Below are 21,984 nucleotides of genomic sequence, written 5' to 3' on the forward strand. Positions count from 1 at the left end.
CATCGCCTCCGGCCCAGGCTGCATTTTTCTGGGTTTGATCTCATTCTTTCCACTCTCCTTGCCGCCCGCCTCCTCTTGCCAATTTTCCATGATCCCAGCCCCTCCCCCGCACCGCGGCTACATGGAAACAGGGAGCGCTGTTTGCACACAGCAGACAGCTGGATGCTCCCGGGACACAGCTGGGGCCGGCCCAGGGCCCAGCTACGGCGACAGTGGAGAGAGCCCTGCGGCCTGACACTTTGCAGCGAGCCCCTTGCACTGCACGGTGTGGGGGGGGGCTGGCTTGCCAGGGTCAGCATCGCCTGCTCCAGGCAGGGCAGCCTAGGGGGTAAGGGGCTTGGAGGATGGCTCATGCGTTTCAAATGCAACTAGGACTGCAGGGCTGCGAACTTCCTCCTGGCAGTGCCCTGACACTACCAGTCGGGCCTCCAGTGTCTCAGGCTTCCTCCCAGCAGCACCCAAGCCAGTTGCTGGTGGCTTGCAGGGCAGCGAGTTCGAGTACAGGCAGTTACGATCTATTCATCAGCAGATCCTGGTGCTGGCTGGTGCAAAGAGACTTTGAAGTGGGGCTGGGAGCCTGAGCCAAACCCTCTGAGCGTGCATTGCTGGGTGATGGACGAGGCAGTTGCTGTCCTCATCTCAGCTTGCCTTCAATGATGCCAGCATGGGAGAGCTGGGCGCTGCAGTGTCTCTCTGCCTCCTCCCCAGCAGATGCAGCTTCCATGGAGCAGGGAGACAAGGAGTCTCCGTTGCTTCCCTGCCATGAGATTGCTGCATTCCTGCCCCTTGCCCCCTGCCCCAGCCCTGGCACTGAAGACGCAAAGGCCAGTGGAAACTCCTGACCTGCCCCGCGGAGGGAGCAGGCAGCCAAGTGGCCCTGGCACAGGCCCAGGGCTTCTGAGCAAGGCCCCTCAAAGCGGCTTCCACGTTCCTCCAGCAGCGCAGGCTAAATTAAACACCAGCCACCAGGCCCATGGCTCTTCTCCATAGCAGACTCCTCCAGCCTGTCTTGGAGCTGGCCGTGGGCCCGTCCGCCCCCAAAGGTGCTGGCTGGGAGGATGCAAACCCTCGCTGGCCTGTGGAACAAGGCGCGTTGCTACTGCTACCTGGGACCCTGGCAGGCTGGTCCCCGTGTCTCCCTGCTCCGCACTGTCCTGCCCCAGCCCAGCGGCCCCGTGCTGAGCAAGTGGGGGGGTGTTTCAAGCATGGCGCTGAGAGCACAGAGCTCCCTGGGCAGCAGGAGCAGGGAAGCCCGAAGCTCTCCGGGGCCCTGGCAGCTGCCGCGCCCAGCGCTGCGTCCTGCAGAGCCGCACGTCTCTAGTGAAGGGTGCAATATAAACACCCGGCAGCATGACACACCGCGGGCCTGCGGACGAAGTGCAGAGCCTCCCTGGCCGTGTTTTGGCCATGCTTGGAGGAGGCAGCGGGAGCTCCCAGGCAGGCTGCTGGGGCGGGCAGGACGGGCAGCCTCTGCACCCTCGTGGGCAGGGAGGGTGGAAGCCCACCCGAGGGTGGGGGGGATCTCGGCAGGCCCCAGGCAACTGCACATGGGAGAGAGGGCCTGAGAGATGAGGCCAAGACGCAAGGCCCCAAGGGCTGGAGCTGGGACCAAGACCTAAACCAAGCAGACCTCCCCGGCAGGGCGTAGGGAGCTCTTGGGGCAGCGTGATCTTCCCTGTGCTGCAGATCCTGGAAAGGGGGTACAAGGTGGGGCTGATCATCCCTGCAAGCTGCCCCTTTAGCTCAGCTCTGGGCCGCACCCCAGCTGAGCACCCCAGAGACCCCCCCCAGGGCCCAGGTCTCCGTCCTGGCTGCAATGAGCAGCTGGCAGCTCCTTCCCTTCCTCCACACACCTGCTTCTCCTTCCCCTGCCCCACGGTGCACTCCCCTGCTCACCTCATCGCCCCTCCGGCAGTCCCAGCCATGGGGCGCCCTCCCCAGTGCTGCTGCTGGAGCTCTCTTTAGCCTCTCCTAGAAACTCAACCATTTCCACGCAGCCCCAGGACCGGGAGCTCCAGATCTCACAAGCCCTGCTGCTCCCAGCTGTCCTGGACGAGCACGGCCACCGCTAACGACCCCCAGGAGCTCCCAGCACCTGGGCCAGACCTGCCCTTCTCTGCCTGGAGGGGAAGGAGCCCTGGCTCCCAGCACCCCCACTCAGGGGCCAGAGCCAACCTCCCTGGCCAGTTCACCATCTGGTCCTGGGTGGGCAGACCCCACACACCCCGGAGGAGCTGGAGTCTGGGTGGGACTTAGCTCCTTTGCACAGCCAGCCTGAGTCACCCCATCACATCTCCCAGGTTCCCCCCCACAACTTGTCCACCCAGCCCTGGCCTCTCCTCCCCATCCCAGCGCTTGCAAAGGCCCCGTCTCTCAGGCACCGGAGCACTGCCCATGCTGCCCCCATCACCCTGTACCCACCTGTGTGGCTCATCCGACACCCAGACTGTCGGCTCCTTGGGGCAGGGGCTTCTTGCCCTGCATTCATACAGCCCCAAGCGCAGCGCACCCTGGCCCATAACCAGGGCTCCTAGGTGTTACAACAGTGTCCATGCCGCACCCTGGCACGCAGAGCAGAGCAGAGCTGCCTGCAGGTCCCGGTCCCCGACCACGCAGCCTGGAAGAGACCATGGACCCATGCACAGGGCGTGGGGCAGAAGTAGCTCCAGCTCCTTTCTGGGCACCTTTTACTGTGCAAATCATGCAATAAGGCTGGCACACGCTGCAGGGAACACCCCAAGGAGACTCCACAAGCCTGGCAGCCACAAGGCCCTACAGCCCATCCCCTTCTCCTCGCACCCCCAGGGCTTTTGTGCTGCTATTTCCAAGCTCCCTGCACCCTGCCAATGCAGGGCAGGCAGGATACCAGAGAGGACCAGGAGACCGGCATTACTCTGGGTTCAGTTTATTCTGCGGGGCTTGGGGCATCGTCGTTGGCCTCGTTGGCCTGTGGAACAAGGCGCGTTGCTACCGCTACCTGGGACCCCGGCAAGACAGCGGGAATGCCCGGTGGTAGAAACAGTGCACAGAAGAGTGAGGAACGCTGTCCCCCACACCCCACAACAGTCCTCAAAGCATCCTCCTCTTCCCCCACGCCAGCACTGAAGCAAATATGTCCCTGGAGATGCCCTGTCCCCCGAGGTGCCATCGCAGCCTGGATCAGGGCCTCCTTTGAGTGCCCACCTGCACCATGCTTCATGCCAGCTGCAACATTCAGGGCCGTTGTGCTGCCCCCGGCCTCTGCCACAGAGTGCCACGTTTAACCTCAGTGCTTTCACATCCTCCTGGTGGTCCCCTGCCCTCTCCTGGGGGCCTTCTCCTTGCAGAGGTACATGCCTGGGCTCCGTGGAGCTGAGTCACACCCCGGCCCCTCCACACTTCATCCTGTAGGGCTGCAGGCCAGCAACTGGGGGCTGCTCTGCCTGGGGGAGCGGGACCCCCCGGCTCCTCTGGCAGGGCCTTACAGCTTCCAAGGCTGCTGCCAAGGGGAGGTGGCTCCGTCCCCTGCTGTGGCTGCAGCCAGACCAGGGCAGGGCACACCACGAGAGTCTGCCAGGCCCTGTGCACACAGCTGCCGGAGCGTGCTCGGCCACCTGGCTGCGGGTCTCAGAGCACGGCCAGGTCGTGGCAGGACTTGGAGCGAGCTTTCAATGCCACCTTCCTGGTGATCAGGCGGCCGAGGAAGCGCTGGGCCCTCTTGGTGAGGCTCTCCCGGCGCGCGGGAGTGGCATAGCGCTGGTCTCCGGCCTCCGAGCCGTCGCGGCGTAGACGGAGCTGGCGCACGACGCCCTCAAAGAGCTCGGCCACGTTGTGCTGCAGCGCGGCCGACGTCTCGATGAACTTGCAGTCGAAAACGACGGCGCAGGCCCGGCCCTCTGCAATGACCACGGGGCAGTCCCAGATCAGTGGGGCAAGCGGGGGACTGTCGGCACAGCCCGTGGGGTGGATGTGGACAGAGGGGCACTCACGTTAGAGGGGCAGAGCGGCTGCAGGTGGGACAACTGGCAGGGCAGCCCCCTCCAGAGCCTTCGCACAGCTGAAACCAGGCCAGAAGCCCCCAGGACCCAGCCCCCGGCTCGCTCACCTTCCACGGAGACCTCTCGGCACCGCACCAGGTCTGTTTTGTTGCCCACCAGGATGATGGGGATGTTCTCGGCCTGCCGGGTGCGGCGCAGCTGGATCCGCAGCTCGGAGGCGCTCTCGAAGCTGCTCCGGTCCGTGATGGAGTAGACGATGATATAGGCATTCCCCACCTGCAGGCAGCAGTTGTGGGACCGGTTCTCCTCGTCCTGGGCCTGCGCAGGGGAAGGGGAGCGTCATCGCAGGCTGAGGCAAGTTGTCTGCTCTCCCACCCACCCCTGCTCAGGTAGGTCCCCCATGCAAACTGTGGACATGCAAGATAGGGATGGAGACACCTCCCCCAGATTTTATTGTGCAGGGACTGTACCATGCAGCCTCCCTCCCTGCCAGGCTGGACTTGCACCCGCGTGGCCCTGTCTGCGCATGGCATGCCCTGTGCTGGGCAAGCCCCACGACTGCTGGGGAGAGTCTGGTGGTGGGGCAGGGGCTGTTTGACACTATCTCCTCTGCAATGCACCAGCTGCGAGTTATGGCCCCGGCTGGGATGAGGTCCCTGCAGCCGCTCATGCTACCCCGGTGCCAGGACTGGGCTCCCAGACCAAAGCCAGCTGGCTCGGGGTGATAGGACCCACGCTGAGAAGCCCGAGCTGCTCACTGCCTTGGGTATCAGCAGAGCTCGTGGCTGCAGAAGCACCCGGCAGGCAGGGCAAGACCTCGCCCGCACCCCAGCTCCGGAGCTGAGCGCCTGGGGCAACTGGTGCCGTGGTGTTACCAGCCCCGCCGAGGTCCCGCGGAGCCAGACGCGCTGTCCCACCCCTCTGGGCCCCATCCAGCCCCTACCCATGGTGCTGGCTCCCAGGTGTCCATCACCAGCAGCGTGGTCTCCTCATCATCCACGGACAGGGTGCACTCGTATGTGTCCTCTGCAACGAGCCAGCCAGCGGGTCAGTGCCCTGCACCGGGACAGGGACCTGGCTGGAAAGACCCCCCAGCACAGCTGGCAGCTTCCTCCCTGCCAGGTCAACCTGGGCCTGGGGGACAGGAGGCTGCAGCTGGGTGGGGTGCAGCCTCCCCCCACAACCAAACTGAACTGGAGCCGATCCCCGAAGGCTCTACTTCTCCGGCGGCCAGTGCTGTGCCCCCCCCTCCCTCCACTGGCCACCCCCAGCCCTCACTCGCCTCGGCGGGGACCCACCTCCCAGCAGCTCGGGTACATCCCTCTCCGGGACACCAGCGAAGAGGTTGACCAGGCTGGTCTTGCCCACGCCAGGGTCCCCCAGCAGCACCACGCGGTACAGTGACTCCCAGGAGCCGGTCGAATCTGAGGACCAGTTGCTGTGCCGCGCCAAGCCCTTGTCCCCGGGCTGGGGCCCCCGGGCGTGTCCGGGCTGGGTGCTGGGGGGCTCCGGCCGCTGCGGGGGGCTCCAGGACTGGTGGCACAGGGGCACCGGGGTGCTGGCCCGGCGCTGCACCAGGCTCTTGCTGCTGTGCTGCGTGTTCAGCGTCATGCTCTGCAACGCAGGCAGGGCTGGGGGCTCGGGTTGGAGGGGAGCCCCTGTTCCCGGGGTGCCCAGCCCTGCCCGCGTCCAGCCCCGCTGCCCCGGGCAGCTCCAGGCTCCAGTAACCTGAGCCCACGGCTCAATAATGCAGGACAGCGGCGTCGGGTTACCTGCCCCGGGAGCTGCCGGCCCCGACAGCTCCGCTCCGCCTGCGCCCCCCGAGCCGGGCTTTAAAGCCCAGGCAGGGAGGCGGAGCCCCCGGGCAGTCCCGGCCCCCCTCGCAGGGCGGAGCTGGGACACTGCCCCGCGCCCGCAGCTGAGACCCCCAGGGACACCAGCCTCTGCCCTCCGCCGCCCCACAAGAAAGCCCCTGCCCCGTTTCTGGACCGGTGCCCGGCAGCCCCCCATACCAAGGTGCCCACCGCAGCCCTGTGTTGGTTTCGGTGGAGCGGGACCAGCGGGCTGAACTCAGCCCCCCGCCGCTGGGCAGGAGAGGCCCCGAAGCTTGCAGCTGCAGCCAGGGAAGAAGCGGGGGCAAGGTTGCGCCCCGCTTTGCCGAATCCTGGATCCGCCCCTGCTGGGCCTGACACCCCTGGTCCCGGGCAGCAACCAGTTCCTACAGCCAGGGCCATGCGGCTGGCATCGCTTCCAGGCTGGCGGGGTCAGAGGCGGCTGCATGACCCGGTGCCCGTTACAGCTGGGTCAAAGGGGGTGACTCCTGGCACGAGGGCGGCTCAAATTCACAGCAATCCCCCTCCTCGGCTCTGCCCCCGACCCCAGCAGAGCCCTGGCGCGTGCGCGGTTATTCAGATGGGGCAAAACGGAGTTTCCACATTAAGAGGCTTCGTCTTTATTTCACCACCTAGACTGAGAGCCGCATTGGGAACACTGCAGAGTTTCCCATCAGCTGGTCCCTCTCCCAGGCTGAACGCCATCAGAGTCCCTCAAGAGCAGGGCAGGCCTCGGAGGAAGGTGCAGGGATTGAATACTGAGGTGGGTGGCAGGACCCCGCCTGGAAATGCAAAGATTTCCATGGAGCCTTGAAAGTGGGAGACCCCGGGGGGGACAGGGTGTTGGCAGCTGTTGGGGAGGTACCGGAAAGACAAGGGAAGCACAAGAGCCACAGCGACAAGTCCTTTCATGCCTGAATATCTCTGGTGGAGCCGAAGAGCCTGCACAAAGGAGAGATGCTGGGATGGATGGCGGGCCCTCATCTATGGGGTAGGCAGACCTGGCCCAGCAGGAGAGGCGTGAGCTGCTTACCCAGCATCTGGGACTAGAAGGCGACTTCCTTCTCCTCCTCCAGTGGGACGCTGAGCACGACCTCCTCGTCCGGCAGGCACCTGAGCAGAGAGGAGACAGCTGTCAGCAGCAAAGCCGGGCACGGCCAGGGCATACGGCTGTGGCTCAGGGCACGAGCCCAGCTCCAGCTCCCAGGCATATCGCGCACTGTGGGAAATCAGTCGGGTGACTTGCCAAATGGCATATAGCAAGTCAGTGGCAGAGGCAGGAACAAGCCCTTCCTCTCCTGCCTCCCGGACTTTGGCTCTGACCACCCTGCAAGGCCGAGGCAGGGAATGGGGGGCATGAGAAGAGGCGTGAAGGGGCTCCGCTTTGGCAATTTGAATACAAATGCAGAAGGGGAAGGGACCCCCTGCCTCCTGGCCCCCAGCTCTGCTTCTGCACCACGAGCAGTTCGTGCTCTGCCCAACGCGAGGCATCCCCTTCCCTGCGCCCAGAGCTCCCCTTCTCTCACAGCCACTTCCAGGGCTGAATCCCACCTCCCCGGGGCTGGCGTCTGGAAAACCAAAGAGCTAATTAAAAAAGCAGAACGAGCCGCGGAAGTCATGTGAAGAGCATGAGGGGGTCAATGGGAAACATCCCAGGGGTCATCGTCAACGAGATGGCGGGGGTGGCTCTGGCCAAGTCTCCCAAGGCTGTCGGGGCTGGGCCATCACCTCTGCCCGCCTCGGGAGGTTGCAGAAACTTTCCACTTGCTCCCCCTTCTATTTTTAACCCTTTTCCCAGCTGTGCACAGTAACCCTGCCCCTCCCCCAGCTGTCAGGACTAATTAATACCCCTTTTTATCCTTTTTTTCATTTGGAAAAAAAAAACTAAGTTCCAGTAATACATCACAAGGGCCTTCAGCGCCCGCCAGCTTCCTGACATGTTCCAGGTGTTCCTTCTGCTTTGGATCATGCCGTTAGCGCGCTGCCCCCCACACCTGGACAGACAGGGCTGGGAGTCAGGAGACCTGGGCCCGCTTATCGGCTCTGCCCAATTCCCTGGGAGGCGCGCTCTATCCAAAACAGAGGGCTCTGCAGGCCTGAGCTGCCGCGGCGGAGCCGCTATAGGCAGGTCCGTCTCCTTCGCAGCGTGTCTGCACGCACAGTGGCTGTAAACTGGGCTGAGAGCTGCACACTCATTTCATGCGCAGGACTGCCAGTCTTACACTCTCTGGTGTTCAAACCCCTTCAGTGTTTTGGCCAAATAGTGCCCTGACTTATCCCCCCCGCTCCCGGCTCGAATCACTAACACATAACGGCTGGAGGCAGCTGCAAGTCCCCTGGCGCTCTTCCATCGTGCTTCTATTTTAAGGCGACAGCATTTCCGCTGGATGCTGCGGCTCTCCGGCGTGCGGAGGACTGCCATCTGGCGTCCACAGCGTCCCAGCCGCCCTCGGGTAGGGATGGATGGGTTGCAGGGTGGGTTGATTGCCTCCCTCTCTGTGTCTGCAGCCGACGGCCTGGCACAGCCTTCCGGTTTGCTCCTGAGACGAGAGCCCGTGCCCCTGCGAATGGGCCGGCAGGGCTTTCTGCACACGGATGTGCCAGCGAGGATGTCCAGCTTGCTTCCCATACCTGCTGGCCAACATCAACGAGCCTTGGGGTTTTAGATGGGTGCGGGGATTCTCCAACACTCGGGGCTGAAAGCAACCGGTCTCCGGCAGATGGACAGGGGCTGGAAGGGAGCAACGCCTGCCTTGGAGACAGCTGTTACCCAGCAGGAAGCGTGCTGATGATCTTCTCCACCTAGTCGTGGGTGTGTGGGTGGGTGTGGGGAGCCCACCCAAACGTGGCTTCAGTGCTCCTCTGTGGCTTCACGTTCCCAGCAGCAAAACAAGATGAAGAACATGGGACTTGGCTCTGGTGTGACACAGGAGGCAGGGAGAAGCCTCAGCGAGCCCTTGCCTCTTCAGTGACATCAAGAGAGGCCTCTCCATGTCGCAGGCTGGGGAAGTGGAGGCACGGAGAAGGGACGTGGCTGGACTGGGCGGACAGGAAATCGGTATCAGAGCCGTGGCGAGCGCTTCCTAGTGCCTGGCTTCCTCTTCTGTGCTAAGACCATAGGGCCAGGTGCCCCGGTTCGATTGCCGGTGTCCGGACCATCCCTGGGTTTCCATAGGATGATGCTCAGAGCTGGGACGACGGTGCTGGGAGGCCGAGTTCAGTCACGCACGGTGCCAGAGCGGCTGGGATGGGAAGCGACCCTCAGAGCCCCCATGCAGAGAGCGAGCCAGGTGCAATCACAGACACCGGTGTCAGGATGGGCGACGGCGCCTGGCTGAGGATGCGGGTGCGAGGACTTACCTGGGCCTGCGGAGCAGGACGTCGGCGAAGATCACCTCTCGGGGGTCCCTGAGGTCCCCGTGCAGCCTCTGGATGCTGCGCTGCAGCTCCACAATGTCTTCCTGCAGCTCCGCGATTACCTGCAGGATGGCATGTGGGAGACCAGCTGCTGGGCTGCTTGGTGCCCCCCACACACTCCCCCCTTCATCCCCAGTCCCAGTGCAACAGAGGGGTTGCACTGCCAAGCCTGCTACCCCCACCCACCTCCTCACCTCCTTCTGCATTTCCACCTCTTTCTGCAGCACCCGGTTGTTGGTGGACATCTGCTGCAGGCCGTCCTTGTAGGGAGACAGCGTCTCCTGCGCGCACAGGGAAACCCCCCCCGGTGAAGGGACAGAAACAGCGGCAGGCAATCCCAGCCCCTGGCTGTGCTGGAAGAGGTGCAGAAAACCCAGGACAGCCACAGCAGCCACAAAGGTACGGGGCAGCAGTGCACGGGCATCTGGGCACAGCTTGCACCCCCGGGTGCCATAGTGGGTCAGACCCACCCAGGCCCTTCCACTGATCATCATGCACCTGAAAGATGGTCACGATGCCCTCACCTCGATCACAGCCCGTATGATCTGCTCCTGCTCCTCCTGCATCTTCTTGCCCAGGCCCCCCATGACACTTCTTGCCATCTCTTCCAGCTCATCTGTTTCATCCTGGGAATCGCCCGGGTCGGGGGCACAGAAGGCACGTGAGCAACTCAGGACCTTGCTCCCTAGCCCTTGGCCAGGAAGCAGAGGTCCCCTCACCTGCTGCTCCTCCTTCAGGCTCTGGATGTCGCGCAGCAGCTGGTCTATCTGGATGGCCTTGGCAGGGTACTCCTTGTCCATGTATGCTCGCAGGACGCCCAGCTCATCCTGCAGCGCCTGCACCTTCCCGTTCACATGAGCCAGCTCCTGCTGCAGCTCTGACAGAGACACGGGAAGGGCAAGCTGAGCCCCAAGCCCCTCGCCGCGGGTGCTGCCCGATCAGGGGAGCCGAGGCAATGTTCGTTGCCTGGAGCAAGGCCCTTCCCTTTGCAGGGGTCACCGGGGTGGACAGAGAAAGAGACTGTCTCCCTGTGCAAAGCTTGAAGGCAGCTGTGATGCCTGGAGGCAATCGGGGCAAACGACACAAGGAGGCAAGGGTGGCAGGCATCTCATGCCAGCTTGCGGTGAACCGTCCATCCTTACTTGCCAGGTTGTTCTCCATGGTTTTCTCTGCTTCCTGCAGCTCCGCTGCCGCGGCGCCCACCTGGTGCCGGCTGGAGTCCTGAAGGGTCGTCACCATCGTCTAGAGAGAGAGGAGCCTTGTTGCCGCCTGTCCGGGCCTCCCTGCAGGACTCTGGGCACCCCCTCGCCATGGGCTGCATTGCCCCAGCTAATGGCAGGGTGGAGCTCCCCCTGAACTGTGCCGCGGCATACAAGCTGCCGAGGATCTCCTGAGCGCAGACCGCCCCCGGACCGCGGGAGAAGTGCGGGTTGAGGCCTGAGCCCCGCCACGGGTCATGCAGCAGCTTTGACCTCCTTGGGCGTGGGTTGGGGGAGCTGAGCGGACCCTGCCGAGCACCCGCCAGCCTCACCCCGAAGACTTCGTACTGCTGCAGCAGCTCCCGGACTTGCTTGACGGTGCTATCCTCGGCCTGCTGCACCTCCTGGACCAGGCGCTCATTGGTCTCTGCCAGGAAGGTGCCGTGCTGCTTCAGCTTGTCCAAGGACGTCCTCTGCGACCTGGTCAGTCTCTGGAAGAAAGCCGGATGGAAGGCACGTGCCCGCTTGCCAAGCATCCTACACTGCAACATCCCCCCTCCCGGTGCCCGTAGCCCTACCACAGAGATGGGCCTTGCTTGCTCTTCACGCCAGCCCCCCAGCCACACAACTGCCCCCTGCTCCCCCTTTCCTCAGTGGCCAACTGCTTTATCACTGCTTTCGTCTTCCTGCTCCTCAAAGCGCTTTGGGCCTGATTCCTCCTTGCTCTATTGCTGGGCCAACACCTGCCTGAGCAAAAGCCGACGTGAGATCAGCTCGTGCTTCCGAATCGGAGGGGCAGCGGTTCCCCTTCGCTCTGCACCTCTGCGCATAGGATCGCAGGACTCCCCTGGCCCTGCTGCCTGCAGGGGGGCAGGTCATACACCCACCCTTCCCCGAGGGACGTTGTCTAACCTCCAGGGAAGGAGGCTCTGATATGACCACTGCAGCGCTATCTCCTTCCCTGCAGTCCAACCTAAGTCACCTTCGCTGCAGGTGAAGCTGGTTTCTTCTCACCCACCTCCCAGGGGCTGGGGAAAACCATTGCTTCCCTAGCAATGCTCCTTTCTGTACTGGGAGACGTACGCCCACACCACCCATTTCCTCTTTCCCAGACTAAATAAGCCCAGTTCCTTCTTCTCTGCCCGCAGGCTGCGCTTCCCAAACCTCCGGTCGTGCTTGGGGATCTCCGCTGGACCCTCCCCCCGCAACTACATCCCTTTCAACCTGGACCCAGTGCCCCGGTGCACTGGTCGACTGAGGCCACCCCAGTGCCCAGGAAGGCAGAACAACCTCCTGCGTCTTCTGCACGTGCACGGCGTATGCCTGACTACAAATGAATCGGGCAACCAGTTTTTCTCCTCCACGAGGACAGGCCCAGGTTGCGGTATGCAGGTGCAGTGCAGCCCTGAATACTTCCTTCATGTACCGTATAGATTTTGATATTGTCCAGGCTTCTTGCAAGCTCCGTGTCCTTGGCCGACATCTTCTTTGGAGCAAATCTCTGCTTCCGAAGAGAGGCTGACTTTGTCGGCAAAGCTGATCTGACACCGACCGGGGCTAGTGAAACAGAAGATGCCCCGCACTGACATTTCTGCCTGGTTTTAATGCCTTACCTGATGGGTGCAGGCCTCACGGATGCCATCCAGGGGAGTTTAGGGAATGCCTGGGGTGGGGAGCTGAAGATCCAGGCGTGGGAGCCCTGGATGTGAGGGCGCTCTGTGCCCTGCTAGCTGCAGCTCCTCTGTGCTTTTCTTTCCCAGATGGGGAGTGGGGTAGAGGCGCTGGCTTTGGGGGGCTGCACGGCTGCTCTGTGCCCAGATTCCCTCCATGGAAAACTGCACCTGAGCTGCTGGAGGGGTGCAGATGGGCAGGAGCAGGAGCTAGACTGACCTGGCTGCCTGCCTCTCTGGGAGCAGGCAGAGCTCACTTCCTTCCTCCTGTCCAGCGAGGCGATGGAGGGCAGAGACACCTTCTTCTTTGCTTCCACCCGCTGCCACTTGCTGTAATCCTGAATGCAGCGTCCCAGGAAAGCAGGACATTGCTGCTTCAGAGGCAGAGCCACAGCCTCTCTGCAAGCACCCCCGTGCGCCCACCCTGTGTTGCCCCTGGCCTTGCAGAGCCCTGGGCCGGGCTCTGGCTCTCGGCCCGTCTGTCAAGCAGAGGGCACCGGTGCGCTGGCCCGTGCTCCATCCAAACTGCAACTGCGCCTGGGCTGTGCATGCTCCCCAGGGCCCCCAGCATCGAGGCATCTCCAGAGCCTGGTTGGACATGGCCTCGAGGGGACTTACTGTCTTCTCCTGCTCCTTCACCACTTTTGGGGTCAGGGTGCTCAGGCCTGGGGCAGCCATCACCACCCGGCTGCAGGAGGCGGATGAATGGACCGGGCCCTATGGATAGGGCAGGTTACAGCACGCACGACCTGCCGGGGCTGGGAGTGGGGGGCACCGGGGCACCTCCCGAGGGCTCCCCCAGGCCCCCGGGTACCGCCTCCCGCTCCACAGCTCCGGACACCCCCGTCAGGCTGGTCCCTCTCCAGGGCGTCGTGTGTCCTAGCAACCCAGGAACACAGCCAGCCGCCATGGCAACGGGAGGCGGGTGCGGAAGCAGCCGGAGATGGGATGGCAGCTGGGCCGGCGGCCTGTGCTGGGCAATGCCCCCACTCGGGCCCGGGGGTTACTGCCGCTAAGGAGACCAGAGCCGGCACAGGGGCATGCTGCATCGCTTCAGCTGCAAGCCCCCGAACCCATGCAAGTGCCCCCGAGAGCAAGGCCAGTGCTCAGAGAGATCCATGCCTGTCCCCCAACATGCATGCAGCAGTGCCTGGGACGGGGTCAGAGCTGGGCGGGCAGAGCCGAAGCAGACAGACCACCCTGCGGGCTTCGAGGTTGCACTTGTTCTGTTTATTGGAGGGTGCAGATGCCGTCGCATTACCGAGAGGAGCAGTCCCGCGGCCCCGGATGGACGGGGCGGTTCGTGACTCAGCCTCATTCTGCTCCCCAGACCCCCTCACTGCGCACAGGAAGGCCTTGGTCACCTCCCCAGACCCCGCCGCGAGCCAGGCCAGAGTCTTCTGCCGATACAGTCACCACCTGCTCCAGGCTAGCGAAGCGGTGTCTGTCTGGATGCATTTATACCAGAGCAGCCTGGTCCTGGGGTCCAGCTCCCTTCGGCACAGGCTGGTTCAAGTGCAAGGCCTGTTACCAGAGCCAGCTGCGCTGCTATCCACTAGCACGTGCCAGGCTTCAGTCCATCTCCCCCTGCAGCAAATCACTGCAACTAGCTCAGGACCCTTGGATTCAGAAATAAATCTCCACCCCGGACCTCTTCCCGGGAGAACGACAGCGGTCTGACTTCATGCCCCAACTCCTGCTCCTCTACTGCCCTGTGTAGGCATCAGTAGTAATCTCCCACAGCCCCCAGTGAGCCCAGACATTAGCTCAGTGCTGCGACGTCTGGGGCTAAGTGTTGCTTGCTATTCCGTATTGCCAAGACAGCCACAGAGAAGCAAAGGGACTTGGTCAAGGCCAAACAGGGAGTCTGTGGCACAGCTGGAACTAGGCCCCGGCTCCTCGCTCTGTCCCCTCCGCTGATCCCAGCTCACCCGGACTCTCCCCATCTGCTGTGCCAAGGAGCAGGAGAAAGGCAGAGAGGGCAGGACGGGTCAGACCAGGGGTCAGACCGGGGGTCAGGGCTGGTCTGTGTCGGTGGCTGCCTCAGGGCTCGATGCTGCCCACCAGCTCTGTGACGAGTGTCTGCAGGGCAGCAGCCCGCGCCTGGCTGGCCTCCAGCACGGCCTCGTGGCTGGCACTGTCCTCGCTGTCGTAGTCCCGCACCACTGTGTTGGTGATCAGTGAGAGGCCGAAGACGCGCAGCCCGCAGTGCTTGGCCACGACCACCTCAGGGGCCGTGCTCATGCCTGGGGGTGGGGGGAAGCCAGGTCAGCGCGGAGTGGACACCACCCAGCCTGCGACACAGATGTGAGAGCTAAGCCTGTCCTGGGGCCTGGTGCAGCCCTAGTGTAGACAGATTCCCCCCCGGACCAGCTCAGGGCTGGCGAGGCTTAGCTCAAGGCAGAAAAGGGCAGGGGCCGGCATCTCAGGGTGGGAAGGAAGCCTGATCTTGGGCCCCCCTTTGACTTCTTACCGACAGCATCGACCCCCAGGGCCCGCAGCATCCTAGCCTCAGCCACGGACTCGAAGTTGGGGCCCCCCACCATGCAGTACACGCCCTCCCTGACGAAGGCCGAGTAGCCGAGATGCTCGGAGATCTCCAGTGCCCGTGCCCGCAGCTCCTTGTCATAGGCATCGGAGAGGGCGGGGAAGCGGGGCCCAAACCTGGGGAGGGGAACGAGCCTCAAGGGGAGGCAGCCAGGCCAGGGCAAGGGGGAGGGAACAGGGACACCCAGACACCATTGCCATGAGGCCACGCGTGCACGGGGCAGGTTCCACCTCCCCGTGATGCCAGTGTCATTATGCCCCTTTTCCAGATGGGGAAACTGAGGCACACCATGGGGAAGGGATCAGTCCAAGGCTACCCAGCAAGCCAGTGGCAGAACCAGGGTGCAGCCCAGGTTTTCACAGCCCCATCCACACGCTCCAGCCCCCAAGCTGAGCACAGAGAAGAACGTGGCCTGGAGTCTGTGCCCACCGGGTACGGCTCCCCCACAAACCGCCTCCACCCCCCAGGCATTACTGCTCCTCGTTGGGCCCCAGCAGTGGGTTCAGTCCGGCCAGGCCTGGCAGGTTGACGTGGTCCCGGATGACCATGATGTCCCCGGGGCTGTAGTTCTCCGCCAGGCCCCCCGCAGCGTTGGTGACCAGCAGGATCTCCACGCCCAGCAGCTTGAAGACTCGGATGGGGAAGGTAACCTCAGGAAGGAGAGCAAACGGCCCTTTGGGCATCTCGTCCTGGGCCGGCCTCCTCCTGTCCCCTGCATCCCCCTCCCCTCGTGGATCAAGCGTGGACCCCCGAGCCTGCGGACAGCAGCGGTGCCAAGCTGCCCCCGCAGCTCCGTCTCCTGCCCCGACGTGGCCCTGGACCCCACGGCTGAGGCCCTGGCTCTGTGCCGGCCACTGGCTGACCTACCTTCCAGAGCAGGTGCCCCTCGTACATGTGGAAACGCCCCTTCATGCAGACGCATGGCTTTCCCTGCAGCTCCCCGAAGACCAGCTGCCCGGCGTGGCCTGCCACTGCGGAGGGGCTGGGCATTGGTGAATGCAGCATGCATGCCAGCCCTCCCCGGCCCTGCCTTCTCCCACCGCGCTTCCCACGAGGCTGCTGCACCCTGCGGCCTGCTCTGGAGACTTAGCAATGGGGGCAGCCAGGTGCAATTTGGGACTCAGCCCCTGGCAAGCCCTACACAGCCCCTGCCCTGTGCCCGGCTCAGGTATGTGCCAAGTCTGGTGGTCACGTGCAGCAGAAGCACCTGTCAGGGCCTGGCTGCAACCACGGACCGACAGAGGATCCCTCTGAAGGCAGTTTGCAGCAGCAGGGGGGTGAAGGCAGCTGGGAGCAGAGAAATCCCCCCCGAGCCCCACATGCAATGAGTGTGCAGAGCCTGGGACCGTGGCTGAAAAGCAGAGCTTGCAGGGAGGTGAGAGGCGGCCCAGCTCCAAGGCAGGGAGCCAGTTCTGGGACTGGAAAGCACAGGGCGATTAGTGCTGGGCACAAGCCACCCGCCAGTCTGGCACTGCCAGGGCTAGGGGCCACGTTGTCCCCACGGGTCCTGGCACGTGGGGCGGGGTGTGCACGGGTACCTGTGCTGCTGGGGAAGTTGGGGATCTCCGAGTAGCTGAAAGCCTCCGGACTTTGCAGGCTGTTGGCCAGCAGGCCCAGCCCTGAGCCGCAGATGACAGCGATGCGGGGCCGCTGCCGGGCGCGGGACAGGAGCCAGTCGGCGGTCTGCTCACACGCCTCCAAGCTGCAGGGACGCAGAGGGTGATGTCGATGGGTGCCTGGCACCCCTCTCCCCCCTGCCCGCCCCGGTGGGGCCCTTCGGAGCAGCTCTGCCGTGGCCGACGGTCCGTGCAGAAGAGCGGGGGAAGTTGGTCCCGGTGGCTGCAGGGGAGGGAGTCCTGCCAACCTGACAGAGAAGCTGCCAGGGCAGGGGGCTCCTGGTGCACTTGTCTTCACACCTGCCTCTGGGCCCAGCCACGTCTGGGCTCTTGTGCCCTTGCCCGCTGCCACCCCTCGCCAGTGCTGCTGGGGAGGGTTATCTCCCATGAGACACGGCTTTCTTTCCCGACCCCTGCTAGGGTTTTATGCCTCTCTAGGTACCCCCGAGAAAATCATGAGCACCTCAGGAGTAGGGGGAGCCAGTAAAGCTGCCCAGCTCCATCCTGGGCGGGCAGAAAGGGGGGTGAAAGACTTGCTAGCAGCTAAACAAGCCAGTTACCGAGAGTGTGACGTGGGACACGGCAATTCCCTGTGAGCAGGTCCACATAACTGATCACACCTGTCCAGGTACACACACGCACACGTGCACACCCATCGTGCTGCACGGGCCTTACCTGAAGCTCTCTTTTTCATGCATCTCGACTCTCCGCTGGGAATGCAACTTGCAAGAGACAAAGCGCCTGCAAAAGCTGCACCTGGTTCAGCAGATCCCTTGCGCCCCGGCTGGCTCCTCTCAGGATGTCCCACATATATAGGGCCTGCTGCCAGCCCTGCCCCATTGGCTGCAGTGCTGCTGATGCTAGGGGGCCCCGGGCGGGGGTGTGCCAGAGGGTGGGTGGGTCCTTTTGCTCTGAAACTCCCCTTTGTACAATTGCCCTTGGTGCCCAGCCAGGGATTTCTCCTCCTCTCCACCCCCGTCTGCTGTCCTGCCGTGCCCCCGTGGTACCACCGCCTCAGCTGCAACGTTGGGGGAGCGGGCATGGATATAGGCTCCCCACTAGCCACCGGGCAGCCCCCAGACCCAGGGCGATTCCCATGGCCCGGCCATGCCTGCAGCATCCCTTGCAGGCTAGGGCGGAGAAGGGACACAGGAGAGGGCTCAGTTGGCACCCGTGCCGTAGGCCGTGCGGTGGCACCGTTCACCCTGGGGCCTGGTGCTGGTGTCAGGGCACGGGAAGAGGCAGAAGCGGAGGGAACAGACTTCACGTGTGCATCCTTCCAGCGACTGGACGCGGGGCTCCTGCACTGGGCTGCGCGGTGCCCACGCGCCGGAGATGCCCGAGCTGCATCGGGCACCTGCCCCCCAGCGCTGCACAGCCCGGCTGGAGGGAGCCGGGGGAGCGGAGCCCAGACACGGGGCCTGGCACAGCTAATCCCCTCAGGAATGCGCCGCACCGCACGAGACCGTCATGTGCCCCTGCCTCAGCGCGTGACCCGGGAGCCTGGAGCTCGGTGCAAAGCCGAGCACGGGCGGGGGCCTCCCTGGCTACCTCTGACCTGGGATTGCTGCGGGTCATGCGGGGCTGCATGGGGGGTGCTGGGGATGCCTGGAGCCCAGACCTCTGCTGGCTCCTGGGAGGCTTCTGGCCTGTCACCTGCACACATGCAGCGCCTAGCACTCGCAGGCCAGGACCCAGACTCCCAAGGCATGAGCACCATGCACGACAGCTGTGCGAGAGGCTGCACGTCGGTTGTGCGGGACCCCATGCAGCCCCTGGGCCATCCGCAGCCAGGCCCCGTGTCCTTGGCTGCCCCTGCAAGAAACCCTCGCCGGTGACTCGGGGGCCTTAGAACAGCCTTTGTTCCCCGGTGCCAGGCGCAGGGATTAGCCGAAAGCTCGGGGACAAAGAAGCTTTCCCTGCAGTCACGTCCCCGGGGAGGCCAAGGGCCAAGCCCGTGGAGGGGTCACTTGGGCATGGTGCTCCCTCACTGCCCCCGAGCTGCCCGGCTCCTCCAGGTGCCCGGTCCTCTGTTTCTCCCAGGGTTGCCCCAGGCCCCCGGCCTGCACCTGCTTCCCTCCCTAGACAAGCTCCAGGGCACAAGGACCATCCACGCTTGGCTCACGGCCACCGGGAGAGCTGAGGCCTGGCACGGAGCAAGTCTGGGACACGTCTGCAGACAGCGCTTCCAGGGACGTGGACCCTCCCCCCTCGGGCAGCACCGGCCCCGGCTTTCTTTGCACGGCCAGACTCTGCGGGGTCCAGCGCAGGTCTCTGGCTGGAGCTGAGAGCTGCCCAGAGGTCTGCTCCGCCCCGTCCTCCTGGTCACCTGTCACCTGCCCTCCCAACCTGGTCTCATCCCTTCCCAGGACTCCTGAGAAGAGCTAAGAGGCAGGTGGAGCAGGAGATGTTGTGCATCCCAGGAGACATCTCTCGTGAGCGCCCATCTAGACCGGGGGCTGCCCATGTGCTGGCAGCTGCTGGCTCCTCTCCAGCCCCAGAGCGGCTCTGTCTGCAGGTGTCTGCGCCTTGCTGCGCGGCTCCAGGTGCAACGGGACAGAGAGTCCCAGGGATGGAGAGGATCCAGGAGCAGTGAGGTAGCATAGGGCATCCGTGACCCGGCACCAGCCCTGGGAGACTCAGGACACACCAGAGCGGCCATGCACGGCCTCCGGCTCCCGGGGCCCTGGGAGTTAACGCAAGATGGGGGAGTCTGTCTGCCCCGGACCAGCTCCTCAACCACAGGGGCTGAGGTCTGCCCCTGTCTGGGGGCTCCCAGAGAGCGTGTGAGCCCCACACCGTGGTGCCCCCGCAAACCTGCGCTCCAGGTGCAGGACAGGGCAGGGGCCTTCCCTGACTGGGACTCGAGGCGCTGCAAGGTCGCCAGCTCAGCACAGCCGCCTCGCTGCAGAGGGACGAGGCCGGCCGCGGAGGGCAGTGTCGACCTCACACCCCACGATGGGATGGGGCCCCGGAGGGCACTGGCGGTGCCTGCGTGGGGCTTTCAGCACCCAAAAGACTCTCCCGTGGCGCAGTCCCACACATGCACACATGCAATGCACACACGTGCACACATGCAATTTGCACACATGCATGTGCTGTCTGATAGCATGGGCTGCCCCGGGGCGAGGGGCGCCCCTGGCTGCATACCTGGCCCCACAGGGCTGTGGAAGCAGTGTCTGGCTCTGCCCTCTGCTTGCTCCAGCCTCCCTGGCCCCAGGCAAAGCACGGCGGAGCCCCCCCATGTCCCCCGCAGACGCGGGAGGTGTCCACCGTCCAGCTCAGGGGTTGCTGCGCTGCACGGGGTGCCCACTCCCCGGGCGCCCCGGGCAATTAGCAGCGCGGGGACACGAGGCCCGGCGACAGATGGAGGCTCCCAGCAGCTGCCACAGGAAGCTTCGTCCCTGGTCGTGGCAGCGAAGTGCAGCCACCGCGCTCGGGCTGCCAGGCCGCATTACCACACGTGGGCTTGAGGGGCTGGCGCGGGGCATCCCGCTGGGTCCCAGGCGTGTTTAACCCCTTGGTGCCCAGGCTGTGGATACACCCCAGTGTCCCCGCCTCTGGCTGCCACCACGCCGGGGTGCTCCCTGCTCTGGGATGCAACTGGTAGGGCTGGGCGACGCAGCTGGAGGTGCCTCGGCGGTGCCCAGGGGTTCGGCCCAGGGTGGCTGCTGTTTTTGGGGAGATCCCGTGAGACGCCAAAGCAGAGGACCGGAGGCAGGTCCCAGGTGAGGGCAGGACGCCTGGATCCCGATGGCCGCCAGTTCACCTGCGGTGGTGAGTCACACTGTCTGTCCCACCCCTGGCTCCAGCAGCAAAGCACCTCTGGGAGCTCATTAGTGCTCCTTAGCACCAAAAGGGAAGGTCTGGGTGGGCCCTGGGGTGCCCGGGACTCTGTAAACAAGGCGGCGTGGGGCCTAGGCTGGCTCGCTCGCTGCCCGTGGCTTCCAGACGGAGCGTGGAGGCAGCCTGCCCCCATGCCGCCCTGCTTGGCTCGGGTGCCACGAGGAGCAGGGCCGGAGCGTGTCTGCCCCTGAGCTCCCAGGACCAGGCCCCGCTGGGGTCTGTGACCCTCCTGCAGGCTGGGGGGCTGTGGGCCGCTGCTACCCCCACCCATTGGGAAGCTGGGCACTGCCCCACTGGGCACCAGGTGTGGGAATCACCAGAGCCAGCTGCCAGCCCCCCTTCGCTTGCTCCGAGCACCAGCTGGGCCTGACGCTGCTGCACCTGCCCCGAGCCGATGCCCGGCTGCAAACACCAGGGCCTGGCGCCTCCCCTGCCACGCGCCCCCGGTCCCCCTCACTCGCTGCCTCTAACAAGAGGCGATGCCACGCGTGAGACACTAATTAGCATGGTAATTAAATAACGCGGAATAGATCTGCATAGCAATTAGCCCTGCTTCCAGGCCCGCGAGATGGCACTGCCGGCGGGAGGGGGCTGCCTCACCCCCTGCCCTCCGCGGGGCTGTTCTTCCCCACGGGCCTTGACTTTTGCCTGGACAGGACCAGGTCTCCTGACCCGGGCTCGGAGCAGCTGCCCGTCCCGGAGCACGCGGGGGCACCCCGGCCATGCCCCCCTGACTTTGCTATGCAATGCAGCCTGTACCTAGCGCTCTCTGCCTGCACCCGGGGGGCCGGACCCAGCTCCGGAGCAAAGGCTGCAGCTTGCCTTGCTGCTGTAAGGGTGCCAGTGCCCACCGTGCCAGTGTGGGAGACAGCGGGGGGCATCAAGGTCGCCCCGTGGGGACGCATCGCCAGCAGAGACACGGCTCCCCCACCGCCCCGGGCACAACGGCTGTGTGCAGCCGGGGCACCGGGCCCCTTGTTTGCCTCGACAACCGCTGTTGCCACGGAAACTAGCTGCACCGTGGCGGCGTGAGGACCCATCCGCCACGCAGGCAAGCCAATGGGCACCATCCCCACTCCCCGAGCCACCGCGTCGCTGCGGCAACCAATGGGCATGCCACCTGCACCGGGAAGGCCGCAGTCGCTGGGGCAACAGGCGGGCACGATGCCCCGCGTCTGCCCAGAGCAGCCTCCGGCTCGGCGGGGAGCGATTAGCATGCAGCTGTTGGCCCCCCACCCGTGCCCCCGTAAGCTCCTGCTGGCGTCTCGCTGGGGCAGGCGGGGGCCTCCGGGGTCAAGGCAGCTCCCCTGTTTCCATGCTGCCTTAATCCTGCTGGGAGCAGAGGGGGTGGCCGCCCGGGCCTCTCCCAGCACAAGCGGCACCGCCCCGAATCCCACCCGCGCTGGGCTCGCTCCCCGGCTGCTCGGGGCCAAAGATGTCCCGCCGCCCGGTGATCCTGTGCCCCAGCTCCGGCACGTGGCACCCTCTCCTGCACCCAGCCAGGCGCCAGCTCGTCTCCCTCCCCCTGCGCTGGGCTCGGAGCCCGAGGCCCCTTCCCCTCCCGGAGCAGGGGGGAGAAAGCAAAGCTGAGAGCACCGGGGTGTCCCCCCGGGCCCGGGCCCGGGCAGGGCTGAGCCTCCAACCCCGGGCTCCTTATCCGTGGCGCAGCTGCCAGGCAGGAGCCCGGCAGCTGGCAGGGCCCGTGCCCAGGCTCTGAGGCCTGGAACCAGGCCCTGCGCCACTGACCCAGCAGCTCGGGGGCACAGGCCCCTCCCGGGGGAGGCAGCCTGTGTCCTGCGAGCCGGGGGCCTGGCACCGCGGCCTAGGGCCTCCCGCGCGGGGGAGCGGAGCCGGCGGCTCATTATACCCCAGTCACGCG

At 64.8% G+C, this 21,984-nt stretch overlaps 3 protein-coding genes across 4 annotated transcripts; all 3 read right to left on the bottom strand.

Moving 5' to 3' along the window:
* Positions 1 to 3,376: 3,376 nt before the first annotated feature.
* Positions 3,377 to 5,787, bottom strand: REM1 (RRAD and GEM like GTPase 1). The gene is made up of 4 exons (XM_019510001.1): positions 5,276 to 5,787; positions 4,921 to 5,003; positions 4,085 to 4,295; positions 3,377 to 3,875 (listed from the first exon to the last, which is right to left on the bottom strand). Exons 1-4 carry the CDS (start codon positions 5,586 to 5,588, stop codon positions 3,607 to 3,609), a joined length of 876 nt encoding a protein of 291 aa, XP_019365546.1. The 5' UTR covers positions 5,589 to 5,787; the 3' UTR covers positions 3,377 to 3,606.
* A 615-nt stretch (positions 5,788 to 6,402) lies between these two features.
* CUNH20orf96 (chromosome unknown C20orf96 homolog) lies at positions 6,403 to 12,937 on the bottom strand. 2 transcript variants are annotated; one of them, XM_019510003.1, is made up of 11 exons: positions 12,910 to 12,937; positions 12,714 to 12,812; positions 12,316 to 12,433; positions 11,852 to 11,982; positions 10,758 to 10,916; positions 10,369 to 10,468; positions 9,946 to 10,103; positions 9,751 to 9,852; positions 9,421 to 9,507; positions 9,170 to 9,288; positions 6,403 to 6,922 (listed from the first exon to the last, which is right to left on the bottom strand). In XM_019510003.1, the coding sequence occupies exons 2-11, from the start codon at positions 12,771 to 12,773 to the stop codon at positions 6,856 to 6,858; spliced, it is 1,101 nt and encodes a 366-aa protein (XP_019365548.1). In that variant the 5' UTR covers positions 12,774 to 12,812; positions 12,910 to 12,937; the 3' UTR covers positions 6,403 to 6,855. The 2 variants fall into 2 exon arrangements, with proteins under 2 accessions (XP_019365548.1, XP_019365549.1); XM_019510004.1 differs by lacking the exon at positions 12,910 to 12,937 and having other exon boundaries at positions 6,403 to 6,751; positions 6,843 to 6,922; positions 12,714 to 12,873.
* A 380-nt stretch (positions 12,938 to 13,317) lies between these two features.
* Positions 13,318 to 16,668, bottom strand: LOC109292531 (purine nucleoside phosphorylase-like). The gene is made up of 5 exons (XM_019510005.1): positions 16,182 to 16,668; positions 15,511 to 15,614; positions 15,118 to 15,293; positions 14,569 to 14,759; positions 13,318 to 14,341 (listed from the first exon to the last, which is right to left on the bottom strand). Exons 1-5 carry the CDS (start codon positions 16,645 to 16,647, stop codon positions 14,139 to 14,141), a joined length of 1,140 nt encoding a protein of 379 aa, XP_019365550.1. The 5' UTR covers positions 16,648 to 16,668; the 3' UTR covers positions 13,318 to 14,138.
* Positions 16,669 to 21,984: the final 5,316 nt, after the last annotated feature.

Source organism: Gavialis gangeticus, unplaced genomic scaffold, assembly GCF_001723915.1.
Source record: "Gavialis gangeticus isolate Ggan-Ray unplaced genomic scaffold, GavGan_comp1, whole genome shotgun sequence".
Lineage (NCBI taxonomy): Eukaryota > Metazoa > Chordata > Crocodylia > Gavialidae > Gavialis > Gavialis gangeticus.